The sequence below is a fragment of the Hyperolius riggenbachi genome, chromosome 3 (assembly GCF_040937935.1).
Source record: "Hyperolius riggenbachi isolate aHypRig1 chromosome 3, aHypRig1.pri, whole genome shotgun sequence".
Classification (NCBI taxonomy): domain Eukaryota; kingdom Metazoa; phylum Chordata; class Amphibia; order Anura; family Hyperoliidae; genus Hyperolius; species Hyperolius riggenbachi.
In genome coordinates, this window is record NC_090648.1 from 386,747,511 (window position 1) to 386,773,018 (window position 25,508).

At 43.6% G+C, this 25,508-nt stretch overlaps 1 protein-coding gene across 5 annotated transcripts in view; it reads left to right on the forward strand.

Annotated features, from left to right (window-relative positions):
- DOCK2 (dedicator of cytokinesis 2) overlaps window positions 1-25,508 on the forward strand; it is a 566,587-nt gene that overhangs the window by 379,249 nt on the left and 161,830 nt on the right. For all 5 annotated transcript variants that reach the window (XM_068277405.1, XM_068277401.1, XM_068277402.1 and 2 more), the window contains 2 exons: window positions 10,139-10,280; window positions 16,057-16,138. In XM_068277405.1, coding sequence (XP_068133506.1) covers window positions 10,139-10,280; window positions 16,057-16,138 — 224 coding nt within the window. The remainder of the gene's footprint in view (window positions 1-10,138; window positions 10,281-16,056; window positions 16,139-25,508) is intronic.

The following is a 25,508-nucleotide window of genomic DNA, read 5'->3' on the forward strand; positions in this document are numbered from 1 at the left end:
TCCCTTTTAATGCATCCCAAAAATGTTATTAGCTTTAGCTGCAGGGGCTTGGCATGGAATACAATTATTTAACTTGTTGTCGATGAGTACTCCTAAGTCATTCTCCAAGTTTGATGTCCCCAACTGTATCCTATTTAATTTGTATGGTGCTAGACCATTGGTATGACCAAAATGCATGACTTTACATTTTTCAACATTTAATTTCATCTGCCATTTATGTGCCCATATAGCCATCCTATCCAGATCCTGTTGCAATTTGTCACTATCTTCCTGAGAGTTGATGATTCCGGACAAGTTTGTATCGTCTGCAAAAATAGCAACATTGCTTTCTATAGCATCTACTAGGTCATTAATAAATAAATTGAAGAGCACTGGACCCAGTACAGACCCTGTGGGACCCCACTGCTAACAGTCACCCATTTTGAGTATGATCCATTGACCACAACTCTTTGTTTTCTGTCCATTATCCAGTTCCCTATCCATGCACACAGACTCTTCTCTAGTCCTTGCATCCTCAACTTTTGCACCAGACTTTTGTGGGGAACAGTGTCGAAGGCCTTTGCAAAGTCCAAGTATATCACATCTACAGCATTCCCAATATCCACATTAGCGTTCACTACCTCATAAAAGCTGAGCATGTTAGTCAAACACGACTTGTCTTTAGTAAACCCATGCTGATGCTGCGAAATAAGATTATTTTCTATGTCATAAGTCATGTGTAGTATCTCTTAGTAACCCCTCAACAGGTCTATAATTTCCTGGATCTGATTTTTTGCCCTTTTAAAATAATGGGAAAATGTGGGCTGTACGCCAATCCACTGGAACTCTGCCAGTTGAAAGAGAGTCACAAAAGATAAGATAAAGGGGTTTATCTATAACTGAACTTAATTCCTTTAGGACCCAAGGATGCATGCCATCCGGGCCAGGTGCCTTGTCTATTTTTAATTTATTTAGTCTTGCTTTCACTTCTTCCTGCGTTAAGTATTTAATATTACAATTGGAAGATTGAGACTCTTCTGCCTCTGTAATTTGCAACAGTGAAGTTTCCCTTGTGAAGACAGAAGCAAAGAAAGCATTTAATAACCCTGCCTTACCTTGGTCATCCACCATTGAGTTCCCACCCTCATCCTTTAGGAGTCCAATACAATCAACCTTTCTTTTTTTTATAGTGCATGTACTTGTAAAACGTCTGTAATGATCCGCTCAGCTGGCTGCACAGGCAGACAGCTGTTTGACCATTCCTCTAGTCTGTGGGCTGAAGGTCTCTGGAAGAGAGACCTGTCTTTCCTTTGCAAGTTTCTGATCTGCGCTGCTGCTGAGGAATTTGCATACATTGGTTATGCAAATCACCTAGCTGCCTCCTTTGTAGGCTGGCAGTATAAAAGCCATGTTTTCCCAGAGTCCTTGGCTGGTCATCCTTCATGGATTGTTGAAACACTCCTAGAGTGTCAACCGTGCTATTGCTTGTTAAAGTTATCTTAGAGTAATTCTTGGGACTGCACTAGGCAGCTTCCCTAGTGCAGTATCTGTTTTGTCTGTATTGCCTCTCTGTTGTGATTGTCCTGTCACCAACGGTGGTTGTCAGGAAATCGTTCTGTCTGTCTGGGGTGCTAACCAGAGCAGCGGTCGCTACTGGTAGCCCCTTCTGTTCATCTGTCTGTCGTGTTTGGATCGCACTAGCCTCTAGCGGTAGCGGCTGTGGATCCTTCTGATCTATGTTCTTGGAGTGTAAGCTGGAGCAGCGGTTGCTACCGGCTACCTCATCTATCTGTCTTGTTTGGATCGCACTAGCCTCTAGCGGTAGCGGCTTTGGATCCTTCTGATCTATGTTCTTGGAGTGTAAGCTGGAGCAGCAGTTGCTACCGGCTACCTCATCTGTCTGTCGTGTTTGGATCGCACTGGCCCCTAGCGGTAGCGACTGTGGATCCTTCTGATCTGCTATCCTGTTCCTGTACCCGGATCGCACTCGCTCTGGCTGAAAGAGCAGTGGATCTTCCCTATTCTGTTCCTGAACCCGGATCGCACTCGCTTTGGCGGAAAGAGCAGTGGATCTTCCTAGCCTGTTCCTGAACCTGGATCGCACTCGCTCTGACAGAAAGAGCAGTGGATCTTTCCTCTTTTATTCCTGTTTTCTGTTTATCTGTCTTGTCTGATACGAACGCTTGCTGTAGGCTCGGTGAGGTAACCGTTAAGCAAGCGCTCACGTTCTCTGTTTCGTGTTTGTCTGTCGGTGGTTAGTTAGGCGTGCTTGTCTCTGTTGCGCTTAACATGCGGAGATCGCGCTGTAAACGCGTTCGCTGTTGCGAATGAGTGCGGTGTTCGCGTTTAGTTAGCGTTTGTTATTTTCGCTATTTTCTCATTGTCGTTTGCTGTGCCTTTGCTACTCTTGTGTTCTGTTCTGATCAGTCTTGTGTCACTTCTGGCGATCGCCTCTCTCGCGCATTCATACTTTGTTTCTGCGAATGTGTGTTTACCGTCGCTGGGTGGCGACTAGTTTGGGGAACACACATTTAGTGTATCTCTGTGCTCCTCTCTTTAAGGGTTGTTCAGCCCCGCATTGTCTTAGATCTGTACAATTCCCATCTGGCATTTGTGGGCGTGCAGAGGCTGTGCTCGTCTGCACTCCACAGCGCCATCTGCCGGTGGGAATTGCCCTCTGCTGGTTGAGGCTGGCTGAAGCCTATGACAGCCAATCACAGTGATTGGCTGGCAGGGGGAGGGAGGGGATTTTGTAAAAAAAATAAATAAACAAATGTATTTAAAAATAATTGTAATAAATATTTATATATAAAGAAATAAAAAAAACATCCTCGGAGCGATCATTGCCCACCAACAGAGAGCTCTGTTGGTGGGCAGAAAAGGGGGGGGGGAATCACTTGTGTGCTGAGTTGTACAGCCCTGCAGCGAGGCCTTAAAGCTGCCGTGGCCTATATTGTAAAAAATGGCCTGGTCACTACAGGGTTTAAGCCCAGGGTCCTAAAGAGGTTAAAAAGAAGGAAGGAGGAGAATAAGATACATGGCAGGAGGAGAGCTTGCTGTGCAAACTGACCTGAGGTCAGGGCTGGGCAACATCTGCTGCAGACATCAATATTAAGGAGCAATTGGTGTGCACCACTAACAAAAGGATTATATGGCTATGCTCAGTGTGCTGCAGACATCAGGTCAAGTTGTTGCTTTTTTTTCCATGATCCTGCCTGAGCACTCCATTCCTCCTAGTCACATCTCTCGACACATAGGACTTCCCCATTTTCTGCAGCTACTGAAAAGAAGCTGCGTCTTTCTAATAAGATGCATAACAGCTCTGATACACGGAAGTGATTAACAAGTTTGATCATTGCCCGCTTCTCTCTCCTCAGTAGCCCTGCAGCTTGCAGTATGAATTGCACCTCACAGAGACAGGCAAGTTGCCTGTTAAACATTAGTTTGGTGACATGTCTAGCGAGGAGGGGGAGAGAGGTTCGGGGCCCTCAAGCTTTGGTTAGGGTCACAAACCCGTATTAATTGACCTAGCGATGTCACTGCCTTTTGGTAAGGTTGTTGCGGGGATTTACATTGCAATTTCCCCCATGTCCCCTTTTTTTTAAACAAGCCTACACCAGTTCGTTACCTAGCTGTTTCTTGGCTCAGAGTGAATAATTGTTTGTATAGATCATGAAGTAATCTATTGTTTATCTTAACTATTGACTGAGTTACATTGACCCTGACCTGCCTTTTTTTACCTGTTTCAACAAAGACAATTTGATTGATTTATTTTTGGTTTGGTGCTGTTATGGGGTACCCATTCTTCTGGCTATATTATATTTTAACTGAGAAATGTGATGCTTCTCTGCAGAAAAGTGTGCAGAAGTTGCTTGTTTCTCATTACTATATCTAATATTAGATTTGTGCAAAGCAATCCTTTCTTTCAGTATTTGTACAGTGGTTTGCAAAAGTATTCGGCCCCCTTGAAGTTTTCCACATTTTGTCATATTACTGCCACAAACATGAATCCATTTTATTGGAATTCCACGTGATAGATCAATACAAAGTGGTGTACATGTGAGAAGTGGAACGAAAATCATACATGATTCCAAACATTTTTTTTTTACAAATAAATAACTGCAAAGTGGGGTGTGCGTAATTATTCAGTCCCCTGAGTTAATACTTTGTAGAACCACCTTTTGCTGCAATTACAGCTGCCTGTCTTTTAGGGTATGTCTTTACCAGCTTTGCACATCTAGAGACTGAAATCATTGCCATTCTTCTTTGCAAAACCGCTCCAGCTCAGTCAGATTAGATGGACAGCGTTTGTGAACAGCAGTTTTCAGATCTTGCCACAGAATCTCACCTGGATTTAGATCTGGACTTTGACTGGGCCATTCTAACACATGGATATGTTTTGTTTTAAACCATTCCATTGTTGCACTGGCTTTATGTTTAGGGTTGTTGTCCTGCTGGAAGGTGAACCTCTGCCCCAGTCTCAGGTCTTTTGCAGACTCCAAGAGGTTTTCTTCCAAGATTGCCCTGTATTTGGCTCCATCCATCTTCCCATCAACTCTGACCAGCTTCCCTGTCCCTGCTGAAGAGAAGCACCCATAGAGCATGATACTGCCACCGCCATATTTGACAGTGGGGATGGTGTGTTCAGAGTGATGTTCAGTGTTAGTTTTCCACCACACAGAGCATTTTGTACTTTGGCCAAAAAGTTCCATTTTGGTCTCTTCTTCCACATGTTTGCTGTGTCCCCCACATGGCTTGTGGCAAACTGCAAACAGGACTTCTTATGCTTTTCTGTTAACAATGGCTTTCTGCTTGCCACTCTTCCATAAAGGCCAACTTTGTGCAGTGCACGACTAATAGTTGTCCTATTTACAGATTCCCCCACCTGAGCTGTAGATCTCTGCAGCTCGTCCAGAGTCACCATTTCTGATCAGCGCTCTCCTTGTTTGGCCTGTGAGTTTAGGTGGACGGCCTTGTCTTGGTAGGTTTACAGTTGTGCCATACTCCTTCCATTTCTGATTGATCGCTTGAACAGTGCTCTGTGGGATGTTCAAGGCTTTGGAAATCTTTTTGTAGCCTAAGCCTGCTTTAAATTTCTCAATAACTTTATCCCTGACCTGTCTGGTGTGTTCTTTGGACTTCATAGTGTTGTTGCTCCCAATATTCTCTTAGACAACCATTGAGGCCGTCACAGAGCAGTTGTATTTGTACTGACATTAGATCACACACAGGTGCACTCTATTTAGTCATTAGCACTCATCAGGCAATGTCTATGGGAAACTGACTGCACTCAGACCAAAGGGGGCTGAATAATTACGCACACCCCACTTTGCAGTTATTTATTTGTAAAAAAAATGTTTGGAATCATGTATGATTTCTGTTCCACTTCTCATGTGTGCACCACTTTGTATTGGTCTATCACGTGGTATTCCAACAAAATTGATTCATGTTTGTGGCAGTAATATGACAAAATGTGGAAAACTTCAAGGGGGCCGAATACTTTTGCAAACCACTGTATAGTTATCCCCACATGTGCAAGTCATCAGAGACTCTTCAGATGTTAAACCACATATTTGGAGTCACAAATATATTGTCCTTTGAAACATGGACTTGATTCATTAAAGGGAACCTTAATTGAGAGGGATATGGATGTTTCCTTTTAAATAATACCAGTTGCTTGGCAGTCCTGCTCATCAATTTGGCTGCAGTAGTAGCTGAATCACACACATGAAACAAGCATGCAGCTAATCCGGTCTGACTTCAGTCAGAGCACCTGATCTGTATGCTTGTTCAGGGGCTGTGGCTAAAAGTATTACAGACACAGGATAATAATAATAATAATAATAATCTGAACATTTGTATAGCGCTTTTCTCCTGTCGGACTCAAAGCGCTCAGGAGCTGCAGCCACTGGGACACACTCAAGAGGCCACCCTGCAGTGTTAGGGAGTCTTGCCTTGAACTCCTTACTGAATAGATACTTGACCTAGCCAGGATTTGAACCCTGGTCTCACATGTTAAAGGCAGAGCCCTTAACCAGTACACTATCCAGCCACTGGATCATCAGGAAAGTCAGGCAACTGGTAATATTTTAAATGGAAAAATCCATATCCTTCTCAGTTTAGGTTCCCTTTAAGCTGCAATGCATAAGAAGCGCACATTATTGTGAAGGAGCTGCCTTACATAGCAGCGCTCGCTGTTATGTAAGTAGCGTGCCTACCTTAGGAGTGTTCCTAATGTAGATAGGAGCGTGCTTTCCTTAGAAGCGTGCCTTCCTTAGACAGGAGTGTGCCTTCCTATACATATTAACTATGTATAGGAAGGCACGCTACTTCACATTAAGGTGCGCTGCTTAACAGTGCAGCTTAATGAATCAAGCCCATTATCCATTACTTTTCTTCAGATCATAGAACGTCCTACCCTTCATGATGTTGTTACAAAGATGTCTGTTGAGAAATGGATATTTAGTTCAATTATCTTCACGCTCCTCTTATTTTCTATCTTTGTTTTGTCTGCTATTACTAATTTATCTCTGAAGCATGGTGCCCTCCTGTATGACATTTTAGGATGGTTTCTAAATTCCCTAGTATGGTGTACACCACCTGAAAGTAATGGCCAATGTTTAAAAATAATATCTCTTATTCTGTTGCTCAATACATTATACGTAGTTGTACAAACTATTCTATTTCTTTTGTTGCCAGCTGCTCGCAGATTTAAGGTGGGAATACACCACTTTCTTTTATAATTACAGAGAGTTCCTGTTCCGGGTCCATGTTTAGGATATCCCCTGACCAATAATTTTTTGTACATTTCTTGTAATCTAGTTCTCAAAAGGTGCTGCTCATCCATCACAGCTGTATAATCCTCTTGTACTGGCTGGTTTCGATGTATTTTGCTCTTAATATGTCCCACATGAAAACTCTGAAAGTGTGAAATGGAATTCCTGTCCATTGGCTTTACTTATATAAATCAGTTACTAGTTTTTTTTCCAAATCTATAGACCTGGGTGTCCAGGAAATGTATACTTTCTTCTAAGCCGAACTACTACTAAATTGCAATTGTTCCACAAATTCAGAAAAGCTAAAACATGGTCCTGCCCACAGACAAAACACAGGTCCTACAGATTTCACACTATTGTGAGTCTGGTCGGTGCTGGAACCCAGTGGCAATATATATAAAGCAAATCGTGCAGAAGATTCCACACACAAGCCAATTTCAGGAGCTTTGCACTTTTATTGTCCCATCACACACGTACCGTACATTTTTTGTCTGCCCTATGCCTTGACAAAGGGGACCAACTAGGCCCCGAAACGATCATTGGCGATAACGGTCACATGCTGTATTGGTGTGTGATGGGTCAATAAAAGTGCAAAGCTCCTGAAATTGGCTTGTGTGCGGAACGTTCTTCACGATTTGCCACAGACAAAGCACATTATCAGTAAATTGCCACCATCTTAATGCATATTAAATGGTTCATATTCCATGGTTTTTACCCCTTAAAGTAAACCTCCGGACTAAAAATCTACTCAGCAGAACTGAAAAGGCTTGGTGTTTCTTTAACAGTTTCCCAGCATCAGAACGTTGTTTTTCTTATCAAAGCATCATTTTTAGCTGCATTTTTACCTAAGCTCCACCCATCAAAGAAAAAAAGCCCTGTCTTTTTTTCCCTGATGCTGTGCAGAGCATGATGGGATTTCCTATGTTGTTATTCACGTTGTCTAGCAACTGGGAGAGGTGCTTAGGACACAGGACAGTTGGAACTGTGTCTCATGCTCCCTGTCACCTCCTTTCAACCAAAAAGATGGCTGCCATCATGAAATCAAACATTTGTCTGTTCTTTTAAAACAATGTGGGTAAGAGATTATATTACCTATCTATTTTAATTAACATAACTAATGTAACTTAATGACAGTATGTTTGCTTAGGCTGGAGTTCCTCTCAAAGGTTCCAGACATTTTTAACACTGTGTCAGGTTGATACAGCAGTAACTTTTTAAGTACTTATACCATCTTAGTGATTAGGAGTGCTCACCGCATTCGGCGGAATTCCGTTTTCCCCAATTCCGGCCAGAATTTGGTGGTTCGTTCCGTCGCATCGGAGCGGAATTGCTATAGTGCTATAACGGAAATTCCTCGGAACGATGCGTAATTCCGCCGGAATGCGGATTTTTGTAAGCCAATCACCAGGAAGCCCCTAGAAGAAGCTTAAAGAGACTCTGTAACAAAAATGTAATCCTGTTTTCTTCCATCCTACAAGTTCCTAAACCTATTCTAATGTGCTCTGGCTTACTGCAGCACTTTCTACTATCACCGTCTCTGTAATAAATCAATGTATCTTTCCCGTCGGACTAGTCGCCCTGTGTCTGGACGGCTGCCAACTCTTCAGTGTTATCTGCTATTCTTGCCCCCCGGAATTCCGGAATTCCGGCGGAACGGAATTTGTTCTTTCCGATCATCCCTATTAGTGATATTTATTTTGTTTTTTCAGTACAATCTAGTTTTTTTGAGGGTAATATTTTTCCCCAAAACTGCTTTATTTTATAGTCATTTTATGCAGAAAATTCATTCAATTATTCATTTTTCACCCTTCCTATTTTTCAGATGACACAGTTATAAAACCCTTAAAGGGAACCAGAGATGAAGCACCCTCATGTATTTTACCATATATATCAATGGGAACATGACAGTAAACACCTACCCTGCTCTCTGTTTCATTATTCTCTGCTAAATGTGCCTGTTATCAGCCCTGATAAGAATCCCCCACTGAGCATTCAGTCTAGCTTTCACTGGAATGATTATAGCTGAGTCAGTCTTCTGTTATGTCTTTTCAAGCCCAAGCCTGCCCCCTTGTGGCTCTGCTTTGCTGCTTTGAGGATAAATAGCAGGAAAGCAGAGCCACAAGGGAGCAGACTTGGGCTTGAAAAGACATCACAGAAGACTGACTCCGCTATAACCATTCCCGGCAAAGCTAGACTGAATGCTCAGTCGGGGATTTTTATCAGGGCTGATAACAGGCAGATTTAGCATAGAAGAATGAAACCAAGAGCAGAGTAGATGTTTACTGCCATGTTCCCATTGATATATACGATAAAATACATGAAGGCGCTTCGTCTCTGGTTCTCTTTAAGAATTAATTAATTGCCCCTTCCAGGTTAAATTGATACCCCATAAGCCATATTTTATTGCTAGCTGTGCATGTGGCGGACCATTATCCCCAGCCTGCAGTAGCGAATAAATGACTAGTGCGACAGTTCGGGGGCCATAGTGCTGTGCAGATGCATTGCTAGGCAACGGCAGATCGATACATCTGTAGAGCATCAGGGCCCAAACTTTCACCCTAGCGATCGCATCCAGGCAGCAGTAATTAAACGTTTATAAACAGGTATAGGAATTGCAGGGTTTAACAATGGGTTAATAGGCTAGGGTGAGGTTAAAACTTAATTTTGGAAAAAAAACTAATAAAAACACTTTTTATTTTATTGGGACCATGTCACCTTAATTTTTTTAACTTTTAAAACTTTTTTTTGCTTATTTTATTGAATGATTGTTGCTATTTGCTAGCAATTATCATTCACTTTAGCACAGGACCATACATGTGCATGAGTGTGCACAATCAAGTGCACAATGATGTGCACACGTAGCAGCAGGCGGCAATTTTTAATGGATGGCATAGATTCTACGTCCTAAAACCAACAGCAGCACTAATTCGGACGTAGAATCTACGTCCTGAAGCGAGAAGCAGTTAAAGTGTATTGGTATACACAAGGGCCTCCCACACAATATCATATAATATAGATGTACGCAGGAAGTACAAGGGAATTTTACTGGTTTTATTAGCACAATGCGCATTAAAAGCAATTTTACAGCTGATTCTGCATCAGACCCTGTTTTTGATTAAATATATATTTTTCTAAATCTGAATTTAAGACTTATCTGTTTAAACCATCTGCTTCAGTAATGCTTCATCTTTTAAATGTGAAGGATAAATGTATGCTTAGCTGAGTTGATGCATTTTGCCTACATGAGTTAACACTGGTTTTTAGAATATATGTGTCTAAGTTTTTGTTATTTTTTTTATCTATTTTTTTCTGTTAAATATTTTGTTTGAAGGTACATGTATTCCATTTAATATCTTTATTGTGAAATGCTTTTGATTTTGCAGAATAAAGTGTTTATTTATCGAGGAAAAGAATATGAGCGAAGAGAAGATTTTTTGGCACAGTTAATGAGCCAGTTCCCATTTTCAGAAAAGTTGAACACAACCTCGGTACCAGGGGATGACATCAAAAACTCCCCTGGACAATGTATCCTTACAATTCATTATTTCACCACAATATACCTTATATTTTGTATACACATTCAGTAGTAATACCTAAGAATGTAATCTTGACATGATAGCTCTACAGCTACTGTTCAATAAATTACATGGTATGTTTATATTTTAGAATATTAACAAACAGCCACAATGATTACACTGATATATAAAGTGACCTCCTTACCCTCAATAGGGAAACACACAACCTGTCAGACTAATAATAAAATATACAATGGAAGCATGGGGTCACAGTGTGTAAAACAGATAGGTCAATTATTATATCCAGCACTACAGTAACACATCTAGCTTAACTGCATGCAAGAATCAGCACAGTGTCTAAGAAAACAATTAAAAACAACAGTCTAGAGTCAGACTCTAGAGAGTGTCCAGTGAGTTCAGGCTTAGGCAGAAAAGCACTAGCAGTTAGCAATAGCAAACTAGGCTAAGCCAGCACATAAATCTCTCACACACAAGCACACAGATAACATGTTTGCTTCCTACAGGGAGAAGAGAGTCCACCTGCACAGCAGTGAATGTAATGGCAGAGACTGGTACAGTCTTTCTCTACAGTCTATGTTGTTCTGGCCGTTCAGTAATTACCCACACACAGATCACCTCAGCATATTTGCAAGGCCCAGATGATAGCGCAAGCCACAGAGTGATTAGGATGCAGTGGATGTCAGCAGGGGTGCTCGGATACCCCTTTTCAAAATCCGGATTGTCCCGGATCCGGATACCCAGATATCCGGATCCAGATCAGATATCCGGATCCGACCTTTTGGGTATCCGGATAGAATCGGATATCCGACCCCAGTATCCAGGATATCAGGGCAAATTCGGGTATCTGAATAGAAAAACCGGAAGTGGCATTTAAATTGCTTTAAAAATGTTGTTTTTTAGGGTAAATGAGGCATGTAGCATCATTATTTTTTTAAAGGGAAACACTAATTGATGATGTGGGGACTTAACCCCCCCAAAAAAAAAAATGGCCGTCAATTAACATCAGGACTAGGTTCCAGACAGCGGCCGTGCAGCCCACTTGTGTCCAAAGTCCAACCGCACAACTGGGACATGGCAGTTTTCAGCCCAGACACCTGCAAAAACGTACGCAGCAATTGTGTTTTGGGTTAAATATAGGTGGTATCAGCACAGCAGCAGTGGCCTGTGGCACCCTGGCAGTGGGAGCAGCAAAGGCAGCAGGAGCAGGGCAATGCAGCATCAGCAAGTGTAACGTCTGCCAGGAGCATGCCGGACGTGGCACTTGGCAGCGGTACATGGCATGTGGCACTTGGCACGTGGCACTTTGCACTTTGCACTTGGCACGTGGCACTTTGCATGTGTTTGCACATGACACTTTGCTCTTTGCACGTGGCACTTTGCATGTGTTTGCACGTGGCACTTTGCACGTGCAAAGTGCCAGGTGCAAAGTGCCATGGGCCAAGTGCCAAGGGCCAGGTGCCAAGTGTCAAGTGACAGTCAGACAGCAGAGGAGAGGACACTAACTGTCACACTGGCACTGCTCAGCAGCACAGCAGTTCTGTAGTAAGCTAACACAGTAGTACTACTACTCTAACAACTACTAGCACTGACTGCAGTACTACAGTACTAACTACACAATTACACAGTAATGCTATTCCCTAATCCCTAACCTAACTTATACTGTAGCTAGCTAAGGCTAATAGCTGGCCAGCAGGCAGCAGCTGGCCTGGTCTGTGCACAGCACACACACAGACACATAGCAGCTGTCTGCAGCACTGGAGCACACACTCTGACTGTCACACAATCAAATCAAGCCAATTAACGATTTAACAAGCAGTGCAGTGATAGTGAAGGGGTTAATCACTGAACAGCTTTAGGTTTATCACTGTATACACACTTGCTAGGCCAGCAGCACTGGAGCATGACTCTCAGTGAGCATTCACAAGCAAGGGACGCTATTTCTCATCATGGCAGCCCTCCTTATTATTCAGGGGGGCTGGCCAGTGTTCCTTTCTGTGATTGGGTACCAGGGCTTAGGCTGGGAGCCCTCTGCTTAGCTCAATGAGGTCAGGTGGGGCTGGCCAGGGTTCCCTATCTGTGATTGGTTGCTAGGTCTTCTGCTGGGAGCCTTATGATTGGCTCAATGACGTCATCTCCTTAGTTACAGTATTCGGATCCAGATATCCGCCGGATATCTGCAGATATCTGGGTATGCGACCAAATATCCACAGATTGCTATCTGGATTTGCATAGAAATCCGGAATCCAATTCGGATAGCTGAAAAAAGTTCGGATATCCGGAATCTGGACGAGCATCCCTGGATGTCAGCAGTGTGTGACACAGATGCTTAGGGATACATAGCTGTGCCCACCAATGTGTTCCCCACCCACTCTGGGTTATTCATCAGTTTGTAACTAATTGTGGTACACCCCCTTCCTTAATACTAGCATCATAGCTCCTCCCTTCATAGTCCTGAAACCACTCTCTGGGTAAATGAATAGGCTTGTAGCTGCAGCTAAGGTAACATGTGGGCAAAAAACGATTTGGTGGGCAAAGCTATGTGTCCGTGAGCATCTCCATCATGTGCTGCACCCTGCTGACATCAGCTCTATGGCTGGCTGGCATTATCATCTGGCTGGCATTATCATCTGCTTCATGAAGGCCTTGCAGATATGCCTAGGTAATCTGTGTGTGGGTACTCACTGAATAGCGGGATCAGCATAGACCATTATTGCCTACCCTATAGGGAGAAAGACTGTACCAATTGGAGGTGAAATACCTCAGTCTGTGTCATTACATTCGCTGCCGTGCAGGTGGACCCTCTGCCCCCTATGGGATGTAAACACATTCCAGCTACTACGCTTAAAGTGGACCCAAATTAAAAATACAAGATTTCAGAAATAAAATCTATTTTCTAAATTATAATAATAAATAGCAGCCTTTTTTCAGCTGCATGATGACAAATATCAAATATTTTACATTTATTGGAGAAACCCCTCCCTTCCTTTCAAATTGCCGGGATTTTTCCGGCAAACTGGTGGAGTAGATGGTGTGCGGCAATGGAGGAATTGCTAATGGCTGCCCCCAGTATAACCCTAGCTATGAAAAGAGAAGGGTGAAAAGCATGCACTGAAATGCTCATACGCTTGAAGGAGTGTTTATTTATCTTTGTATATGTCAGAGTGGTGCAACTAAATATTTTTAATTAAAAAAACGTTTGGTTTGGGTCCGCTTCAAAACCAGATAATGGACTGCATTACATGCTGTTCAGTGTACATGTAGTTGCCTTTTCTTCGTGCTTACATATGTGAGATATTTATGTGCCAGCTTAGGTAGATACCGGTAGTCTTCTATTGCTAAATGCTAGTGCTTTTCTGTCTAGGGATGAACTCACTGGACATGCTTAGGCTATGTTGTTTTTAATAGTTTTTTAGACACTATGCTGATTCTTGCATGCAATTAAGCTACGTGTGTTATTGTTGTGCTATATAAATAAATAATTGACCTATCTGTTTAACACACTGAACCCATGCCTCCATTGTATATTTTATTATCAGGTTATATGTTTCCTGAGGGGTCATGAATCATGACTACAGTACCTTCTTTTTCCTATGCTAGGCATGTACAAAGGTTTAGAGTCTGTGCAATATTTCCCACATTTCAATTGTGAAAAAAAGAGAGCTCGCCTGTATCACTTCTTTTGTTTCTATTTAAATATCTTAGGCAGAGATTCACATTTAGCACATTTACATTTGTTTTTTTCATATTTTGAAATGCATTAACACTTTCCAACCCTATGTTGGTCTGTGTCTGACATTGGCCTTTTTCAGTATAGGCCCAATACCATACATAGTCCAACATAGGAAAACTGCTGCCACTAGGGGGTGCTGTTGCTAGATAAAATCCACACAGCATCAGCCCTTTCAGATCAGTGTTGGACTAAATCCCCATCCTTCGCCACTGCGCCACCTAATTTCAATATTAAGTGGGTGGATTAGGGCTCGCCACTAGATGCCAGAAAAACATCAGCCTATGTGGAACAAGGTGTCAGATGAAGTCCAATGCTTTGATCCCTTAGGTGCCACACTGCACTGTGTAATACCAATATTATGCTGACGCGCATGCAAAGAGGGCAGACCTGCAGCTTGTGAGCTTGTGCCGGCCTCACCCCCCTCCTCTGATGCTGTGTTGCTTCCTCGCTCTAGTGTGAGGAGGTAGAAACCCCACTGGCACCCTGCAGCACAACACTCTTGTAATCACCCATGTTTCCCCCAGCACACCAGAAAAAAAGTAAGTGCTGAGGGAGACGGTTATCACACAAATGGATTAGAAAGTGTTAAAATATTAGCCCTTGTAAATGAATGTGCTTGTTCACTTAAGATTCATGTACAGAACAAAACAAACAAACAAAAAACTGGCAGCCTTTTGCATCCCTTTGGACACCACATGCATGAACAGAGACAGTATTCTTAGAGCTCACATCAGATAAATACAATTTTACAACTTTTCCCAGAACTTGGCATAAAAAGTCAGCAAAGTCCTTTAGTGAAGGAGTGCTACCCAACTAAGTTTAATTTAGCTATAAAGTAATAAATATAAACAGGGTGTAGAGCGCTCATAAGCCAGCTGTGAATGTCCAACAAGTGACACACACAGGGTGCAAAGGTAACAGGTCTGTTATCCACACATCTCTCTGCTTCCTGTCTCAGCCGCTCAGCCGATCCGGTGGCCAATTAGGGCCTTCTGCGCTTCTGGGGTATAGGCCACCCCATGACGCTTTTTGCTTTTCACTTGTTACCCAATCACCACATCACAAGTGGATATTCTGGTTTAATAAAAGAGTTGCAGATTACACAGCAAACCCATGGGGAACCAGAACTCCTTGGAACTCTGGTGGAACTCTGGTGGTTTAATAACAGAAAACCACTCTCATGGCCTAAAAGTGCATATTTTGCAATAAAAAAAATCCATCTAAAAAACATGCAGTCATAAAACTTGCAGCAGAATGGGTGTTGTAGTCGGATCCAGCTAGTTGTATGCTATAGATCTGCCTGTGTCTCAATCTCAAGTTCAAAGTAAGCCCCGTGTCATCGACGTCAGCGTGTCTAGCGAACGTCAACATGCACACCACGTCACTCCATACCTATGCCCAACACTTTTCATTGCCTAGCAGGGACAAAGAATTAAGACACACTGATTCACTAGCACGTGCAACAGTAGCTAACTCACGCTGTTACGCTGCACTATGCTTAGTGAATAAACTTCTAAAACCTTAATTTTTATAAACTCTCCTCCTTTTCATTTTACAGAAATTAGTGAATTACTGTTTGTATTATCAGGAAGTAAATCGGACATCTATTGGAAACAACTAAGAAAACCAAATGGGTTCATCTTGCGTACTAGGGAGAAGTAGTGAATGTCTGAATGAGTCTAACTGCAGTACTTAAAATTTCATCTTACTAATTCTCCAAATATTATTACTGTTCTTCAGAGCATATCAAACATTATCTGTGTTTTTGTTTTTTTTTAGATTTTGTCAGACTTGAAGTGTGAAATATGAAACAAAGATATTTAACATAAATAGCTCTTTACCTGTTGAAAATGACACACAGAATTGTATTTTTGTACCGATTGAAAAATACAAAAAAAAGGTATCCATTTCTGTTTAATGTTCTAATTTTCACTAAGTAGGTATGCTATATTTATATGCAGCAAATCTTTATTTATTACACATTATGTGCTTTTTTGATGGCATCTTTTTGTTTCTTAACATACCAACATTGCAGACATTCAATGTTTCACAGTGCAGCCAGTGCTTGAGGAACAGCCCCAATTTAGAAATAAACCAGTGCCAGATCAGATTATAAAGTAAGTATAAATAAATAATTTGCTTTCATGAGAAAATATAACACTGAAACAATATGTTGTTCTGTCCTGGCATTTTTCCTCACAGAGTATGAGAAATGCTGGTTGCTGTACAGTTTTTGGTGTAGGTCTCTTACTACCTTTATCTTGACATGTAAAGCATCTACGATTCTGTTCTGAATAAGGACAAGAAAAGTCTGTTACAAGCAGTATAAATTCCTTTCTCTAAACTAGCATGTCCCATGGATGACAGGTGTCTCTCCAATGAATAACGTTGTGCTTGAATTTTGCATAAAAATTCACAATCACGGTGCAAAATGTGAAATTTCTGGCAAATTCATAATTTTGCACTTAACTGTAATTATGTTTTGTAATTTCACAATTATGCATAATTAAGCAACGATGTGAAATTTGATTCTTTGGGAACAAGTCAATTTTTTTAAAAAGACCTGTAAAAAATGTATAGTGTGTGATCCCCCTCCCAAGCATCTTTAACCCATTTTCACCTATGTAGCCTGGTATTACCAGAATTTGGAGTCCAAACTGCAGTTATATCAGCCCGCATGTTTTATTATGTTGGGTGCCTCTGGAAGATATGGGTGTCAAAGCCTCCCCCATTCCATGGACAAGGGTCTCTTCCCCACCTTTTGTGCCCCGTATAAAATAAGTAAACAGTATCTCAGTATATATTAAAGAGTATCACAGCAAAATTTAATTTTACTGAGTTCAAAAAACATTTTTCTTTGAAATTATTTAAACTACATTTTCTCAAAAATTGCAAGGTCTTTTTGAAAAAAAACAAAAAACACTTTTTCCAACTATTTACCCTTTGTCAAAGCTTCATGTGAAAGGAATTAATCTTACTAGATAAAAACTTGTTTATTGCACATAATCCATGAGATGTTCTCAATCCAGATTTTGGCATGCTAGAACTTCATCAGCGGATTATGAACTGATGGAGAAGACCATTGAAGGAAATTTCACACACATTTTAACACTCTCTATTCATCAAGTTATATTAATTATTAATCTTGCTTAAAGCAAATATGAAGCAGATCTAACAATAAAATAATGCTAGATGCTTTTATCAATTTTAGTACCTGTGTAGCATGCTTTGCTGCCACGGTCTCCCTCCTATTCTATGTCCTACCTTCCTCCTCGATTCTGTCCTACTGTACATTCTCACGGCTATGAACTTGCACGTATCAGAAAACTATACTTCATTGAAAATAAGCATAGGCTTCCTAGCAGAGATATGGAAAAGGGAGTATGGACAGAAAAGGTACAAGTAGGGCAATCCTTGAGGAACAAGAATTAGCATACAAAGTGCAAAACAATATGTATCAAGTGAAGAAGTCAACCCAGCACCATCTTCAAATTTCAATTGTAATAAATCTTTGGTTGCTATGGGCAACAACAATACACCTTCGTTCGGCACCATGTCACAGGAAGTGTGATAACTCGACTCTCATCACAGCAACAGCATAGGAGATAGAACTTCTTAGACGTCGTCAAAGTTTCGGGAGTTTATTCAGTAAACAGATATACAGATGCTTATCTCTACATGTTCATTACACCTCAGCAAAGCAATTGGTCTGTAGTAAGTCCTCTTTGCGTTACAGGCTCTTGGTCCATTCCTTTTGAATGGCAACCATGCTTTCTCTTATCTTACATATATACTACATTGCACTTAGGTCTATATACAGCATACAGTTAGATGACAAGACATTACAAAAAGAGTAGAAAGTGGAAGTCATCAGCCAGAAGTAGCAGCCCCCCCTCCCCCCGGGAGCTCGTTAGCTCTTCTTATACTAAACTCTAAAGAGTTAAATGTGACATCACCTGAGCAGGGGCGGATAACTAACTCATCGCCTGCTATTGGCTGATAAGAACCCGTGGTATCATGATAAGCACAGTCTTTACTGTCTTTACTGCGCATGCCCTGGAAAATTCCATGTTCCAGGGACCTGACTCTTAATCTAAGAACATTGTTTCATGAACGTAGCTTTGTTGACCTTTAGGAAATATGAAAACACTTGATGTTTACAGAAAAAGACTGCTTCTCTGTCTGACCATGGTGGCTAGATAAGCTCTCTGGCCTTGTATAGGTAGAAACACACTGTTCTGCAGTGATTCTAGAAATGCTCCTTAAAGGTATACTCTGCAAATCAAGTATTTTAACTAACTCAGTTAAAGTAACTGAGGCCTACGTAATCAAGCATATAATACTTAAATTCTAACAGCAATGATTTATTTTTTAATGAATCCAATAAACTGGTACAATCACATGTGAGAGCTATGGACTGGTCATAATGCAACATTTAATTAATCCATTAAACTGGTACAATCACATGTGAGAGGTTATGGACTGGTCATAGTGCATAAATCAACATTTCAAGAGGATGCTCTTCCCTTTTTCTAGCCAACAATCCCAACACGGTGCTGTGTCGACTTCTTTACTTGATCTACAGTGTGCCCCTCAGGCGGGTGGACATTGACCTGCAAGCACGTCGCAAACTTCTTGGTGGGTTCGGCCTAATCTATACTACTGCAACAATAGGTATCAACAAGTGACATGCTCCGCAGGACAAGTAGATTAACAGTTCACATTAATCATCATGAAAAAAATAACTGATGGGGTGTTAACAGAACCCCTGACCCAGCCATGCCAATATCCACAAGTTAGGATGATACATGCCCCCTCAGGTACAATGCCAGATTCCCAATGGAGGGAATACCGGAAGAGAACCAAGTTTCGTGTGAGTGGAGCTTAACCATACCTCCCAAATTCTCAAATATTAGGTCGAGGCACTTCTATGATCATATACAGCCTCATGAAACAGAAGAATCTTATTAAATACTCCTCCCAGTCAGTTAGGAAAGATGCACTGTGTGCTGGATCCAATGTTTTGTAAGCAGATTGTGGGCAATGTGGACAAAATGAAGGAGTTTAGTGTATTTGTTTCTTAACCTGTAAAGAAAAATATTTAATTCATAGTTTAAAGTTCATTATTACAGTGCAACCCATCTGGTCACTTGGGGCACAGGGGTGAAATCCCAGGTTTAAAGAGAACCCGAGGTGTGTTTGAAGAATGTGATCTGCATACAGAGGCTGAATCTGCCTATACAGCCCAGCCTCTGTTGGTATTCCAAACCTCCCTAATGTCCCCCTGCACTCTGCAATCAGACATAGATCACAGCCGCGCTGTGCGTACTGTGTTTACATCTGTAGTGTCAGTCTCGGCTGCTCCCCGCCTCCTGCAGAGCTCCGGTCCCTGCCCCCCTCCCTTCCCTCAGCGGGGAGGTAAGGGAGGCAGGCGGGGACCAGAGTTCTGCAAGAGGTGGGGAGAGCAGCAGATTGACACTATAGAGAAAAACACAGCCCGCTGCGACACGCTTTTTGTCGACAGCACGGCTGTGATTTATGAGGGATTGCAGAGTGCAGGTGGACCTTAGGGGGGTTTGGGATACCAGCAGAGGCTGGGCTGTATAGGCAGATCCAGCCTCTGTATGCAGATCACATTCTTCAAACCCACCTCGGGTTCTCTTTAAATGTAGTCAGCCTGACAGGGGTTAGAGAGGCCCTATGGAGTACATAGAGGCTAAGCAATCTATCACAGACATGAGGGAATACTTAAGTGAAGCCTTCAAGAGCTTTCTCCCAATCTTCATGGGAGAACTCTCCAAGGTCATGCTCTCAAAGAGGTTTCTTAGTAAAAGCCCTGTGGGAGGCCTCATTATGAAGAACAGCACTATATATGGATGAAATTAATTCAAGAGAAAAGTTTATCATGTAATTTTTGTTTAGAAAATTAAGTCAAGTGCCAGTAATCAGAGAGAGGATATCAGAGGCAGCAAATGCTATGAGTAGAGTGGGAAATTGTGCTTTAAGTGCATGACAATTGCATGTAATACACATCATGGTGTGTGGCAGTTGAAAGGACATACAAAGTTTAGCTAAAGGCACTATAGCTCCATCAACCACTACCTGGTAGAGTTGTAGAGCAACCCTGGCGATCCTCACCTGACCCGGCGGGTCTGGATGAACGTGGAGGGGTTAGACTTAAGGTGGTCAGAGTTTCTAGATACACAGCGGGTACATTTGTCAAATGGGGAGGGGGAAACATCCGCCATAAGATTAGAGAGTCTAGTCCTTCCCAGCGTGAGATTGCAATATACATGAGAACGTTGTGCTGCAAGGTAATAGAAGTGACGATGGAGAACTGCAATACCACCCAAATCTTTGGGGTTATGTAGAGTGGAAAGGGATGAACGATGCTGAGCATTTTGCCGTATAAAAATGTAAGAGGTTTATTTAACTGAACAAAAACACTAGTATTTAAGAGAATCAGAGCACTCCACATAATTTACAGAACCCTGGGGAAAAGAATAATTTTTAAAAGATTGCCTCGTTTGACTACCTTTACTGTACATTTTGGTACAGACCTGAAATTTAGTTGTCAAGTGCAGCAGCAGGGGTGACCAGTTAAGGGCATAACAGTTAGATGGGGGGGGGGGGGTGTCACTTGTATACTGAAGTACATGATCTCTGACACCTATTGCAAGGGGGGGGGGGGGCACAAGGCTTGGGACTGGTAAGGGGGGGAAATATCAAGGTGAAGAAGTGAGGATTTGGCCCAGTTAATACATGGGCACACAAATTGTTCAAAATTGTCTGTGAGGAAAAGGATTCGCTGGAGGAATGGGCCCAACTGGTTAAACAAAAAAGCATGTCAGGCTGAGGCTCAGTTTATATACACGTGATGACTTATGAAGCCCAGCAACTTGTGGATCAGACCTAATTAAAATAGCAAGGGGTTCAAGTGTCAGATCAAAAAGCAGAGGGAAGAGTAGAGATGGCTTGAACCTCCGATTTTCGGTGTGCGAACCGCCGCAAAAAGTTTGGTTAGTGCGAACTTCTGCGAACCGCAATAGACTTCAATGGGGAGGCGAACTTCGAAAATTAGAAACATTTATGCTGGCCACAAAAGTGATGGAAAAGATGTTTCAAGGGGTCTAACATCTGAGTTTTTGCATGGAGGAGTGGGATACACGCCAAAAGTCCCCGGGAAAAATCTGGATTTGAGGAAAAGCAGCGTTTTAAAGGACTTACGAGCCCAAATAGTGAAAAAAAGATAAGTACCTTAATCAGTTTTAAATGCACGGAGGACGCCGTCCACGCCCTCCGTGCAGTTCCGCCGGGTCCCCGCAGTCTGATTGCCCCCCGTGCCACTCCCGACCCCACGAACGGGGTCAGGCTCCCCTTCCTCTCCCAAGATGGCCGCCGGAGCCGGCCGCGGCTGCGCAGTCCGCATACGCGTTAGTGCGGCTGCGCAGCTCTAGGGCCTCCCCCCTTGATCCACGCTACTGTGCGTGGATCGGGGGGGAGGGCCCTAGAGCTGCGCAGCCGCACTAACGCGTATGCGGACTGCGCAGCCAAGGCCGGCTCCGGCGGCCATCTTAGGAGAGGAAGGGGAGCCCGACCCCGTCCATGGGGTCGGGAGCGGCACGGGGGGCGATCAGACTGCGGGACCCGGCGGAACTGCACGGAGGGCGCGGACGGCATCCTCCGTGCATTTAAAACTGATTAAGGTACTTATCTTTTTTTCGCTATTTGGGCTCGTAAGTTCTTTAAGGGCAGAAATCACATTGCATGCTAAATTGGAGGCCTAAAGTGCTTTAAAATATCTTGCATGTGTATACATCAATCAGGTAGTGAAATTAGTGTACTGCTTCACACTGACAGACCAAACTCACTGTGTAACGCACTGCAAACAGCTGTTTGTGTAGTGACGGCCGTGCTGGACTGGTGCGCACCATGACGAGAGTGCAGGTGATGACGGCTTTCCAGCCCATATGGTCGCCGGGCTAAGGTAGCTCAATGACAGAACAGTGACTGTCCAGCTGATCGAATTTGGTCTGTCCACAATGAAGCAACAGCCTTATTTTCTTGGGTGTGCGCCCCCCCCCCCCCCCCCCGAGACACTTATATAGCCGGCGGTCATTGCTTCATTGTGATACGCAAGCCCCTTCACCGCGGCAAGGTAACGATCATGAAGGTGAATTGACACGTACATGCCTTTTGTTTTGTTGTTGCAGCTGCAGTGCAGCCAGAAAAATTAGGCAGGCATGTACACGCACCAGAAAAATTATTATAGTGGCCGCTGCTAGCTATCTCCCTGGAGTCCTGGACTCTGTTGGTGGTGGTGGAGAAGGCAGTCAAGCAGCCTGCAGGCAGAGATGCTGTGTGGGGACCGACTTAGTCTTCGGGCAGGCCTGACTGTGCTTTGCAGACCACGTGGTCAGATGGACCCTTGACCCAACGCTGTGTGCCAGAGATGACGCCACTTGCCTTTCAACATCACGGTGCACACTGGCGTAACAATAGGGGATGCGACCCCTGCCGCCGCGGGGGGGCCTGGGGCCCCCCTAGGGCCCGCTCAGGGACTTTTGTGGGGCAGGAGGGGTCGCAGCATAAGAGGAGAGCATGGCCGCAGATCGGTGGGGAGGGGGGACATCTCCCCCCCCTCCCTCACCTCGGGCTCTCCTCTCAGCGTTCCCCTCCTGCAATCAATCATTGGTGGAAACAGCAGCAGTGGCGGCGTCAGGCTGAATACATTACCTCCTTCTCGCCAGAGGTCTTCCGTTCTCTAAGAGCTTCATGCAACTTCCTGTGTAAACAGGACGTTGCTCTTAGAGAACGGAAGACCTTTGGTGAGAAGGAGGTAATGTATTTAGCCTGCCGCCGCTGCTGCCACCAATGATTGATTGCAGGAGGGGAGCACTGAGAGGAGAGCTCGAGGTGAGGGAGGGGGGGAATGTCCCCCCTCCCCACCGATCTGCAGCCACGCTCATCTCAGGGGCTAACCCAGGATTTTCAAGGGCGGGATTCTTGAAAGGTCTCCCTCAGCCACGCACCATACAGTATAATAATATGGAATTTCCCAACCAACTGACAGGATCTGACAATTATTTCCTAAATGTCCGATCTGCTCCCGATCAACAATGGGATCGATCAGGAGCAGTTTGGAGACAGATAATAATGAGGACAGCCGACATTGGTGATGAAGGGGAAAGTGAAGCTCTCACACAGCAGGGCACAGGGCTGTGCCCATACCTGACTCTGTTGAGTTCCCCAGAGCTTTCGCGTGCTATGTACACACACTGCTGCTCCATCCACGGTTGCCATCTCATCCCTTTAAATACTGGCACATATGAATTATACGTGCCTTGTGGCTAGTAGATGCAGTTTAAGCACTGATTATGTGTGAGTAGCCCCAAAACCTGTATAACTTAGTTGTAAACCTGTATAACTTAGATGTTTCTGTATTTAAATCGATGAGGTGGCAACCCTAGCTCCATCCAAAGTCAATTGTATCAGGGAAAGAAAGGGGGCAGTGCTGTGAGCTGCAGGATGCCTGCAGATATTCTGGTGTCTAAACTTGTGCCTGTCCTCAGACACTGCACCAGGATTGGTCAGAAGGGGGGATTCTGGGCAGCTGTAATCCCCCCTGCGTTTGCCTATGCATCTCTTATGCTGCAACCCCTCCTGCCCCACAAAAGTCCCTGAGCGGGCCCTAGGGAGGTGGGGGGGCGGATTTTTTTTTTGCAGGGGGGCCTGGGGATTTCTAAGTATGCCCCTGACGGTACAGTTTGGGTATCACCTTTTTTGAGAAATAATTGCATGATGGTATCTTCCACTGCTTTGTGTGGATTTGCTTTTGTGTGCTGCTTTTCCTCAGGTGGTTGTCCTATTGCAGTTTGTGCTTTGTCATCATGTGCCTTTGTAAGGAAGTTGTCCCTACGTGGGTCTTGCTCTTTCCATGGCTCAATTTTTGTTAGCAGAGAGTACAGATGGCATTGCTCTCATCTGAGGCAGACACACAAAAAATTTCCACACCGCTGAGCCCTGGGGTGATGGCACTTTGGTGGTGGCGGCCGACTGAGTGTTAAGTGGGGTGCCAGAATCAGAGCAGGAGGAGGAAGATATGTCATGCTTCCGTATGGAAGCTGAGGTGTTCTGTGTTAAATAGTCAACTACGTCCTGACAATCTTGGGGGTTGATGGCACGCGCCTTCTGAACACTGTACTTTGGTCCAGGGCCGCACGAAATCACAACAGCACGACCTCGAACAGACCTGCCGGGTGGCCTGCCTCTGCCTCTGCCTGTTTTGCCCGTATTGGGGGGGATGAAGTGGAAGGTATGTGCACTGACTTGACTAATACAATGTGCAGTCACACAGGTGCAGAAAAGAGGTATGCAGTGACTGGTATCAATACCATGAACAGATGCAGTGACACTGCGTGCACTCACGTAGGTAGGTAGGTAGGTGCACTGAACAGGTGGGTATGCAGTGATTGGTATTACAAATGTACAGCTGTCACACACACAGGTAGTCACTTAATGTGCTGGGCCTGGCAGTGGCACAGTAGGAATTACCAATGGGCCAAGGTCCCACCAGCAGCTGCGACTGACTGACAGGACTGTATATGCAACACAAGTGTCTTTTTAGCAAACCGCAAATGTGCAGCAGGAGGCACGTTTACGGTTTGCTACAAACCTCAAACTGCTGGTGTGCACCAGCTCATTGAAATACATTAGCCAAGCGGATTTACAGGCGGATGCGGCCGGCGGATCGCATCCAAATCCGCTCGGTGTGGACTGGGCCACAGACAACATAGGGCTCTGACATTCTAAACAATACCAACCTGTATGGTTCATGATGTGGTGGAAGCTTGGAAGAAAGGGGCATAAATATTTCCTCCTGCAAAGCTGCTTTGTCAAAGACAAGGGGCTAATAATGGGCACCTGAGATAAAGAGAGACTACTCCAGTTTTGTGGGGATAGGTTTTAGATGGGACTTTATCTTCATCTATATCCTTCTTTTTTTTTATGTCATCTTCTCCTGCATACTTCTGTCGTCCTCCTTATTTTTACATCGGTTGTCTTGCTTATAGATCTGCCACATGGCCGGCAGGAACTTCCTGTCGGTACTACAGCCGCACACGCAACTTGCCTCCACTACAATACCAGGCAACCGACACTTTACTGACATCTAATGCACGTATTGCTGGAGTAGAGTGGTCTGTACACACAGATAGGCACCCAGTATAACAAGTCAGAACTCTTTACTGAAGATGTGCAGTGCACAGACGTGAATACACAACCATTAGATACTTAGAACACAAAGGAACACAGAATGAATACAGGAAGTCACAACACCATAGAGACCATTGCAGCATTTTGCATACACAGTTACATCTTGTTGTTGCTTTACTATACTGCAGTTTAAGTAATAATGTTGTAACTACGAACACCTATGCAAGGCTCCCCTTGCATCATCCCACCACAGCAGCATAGAGTTGCCAGGAC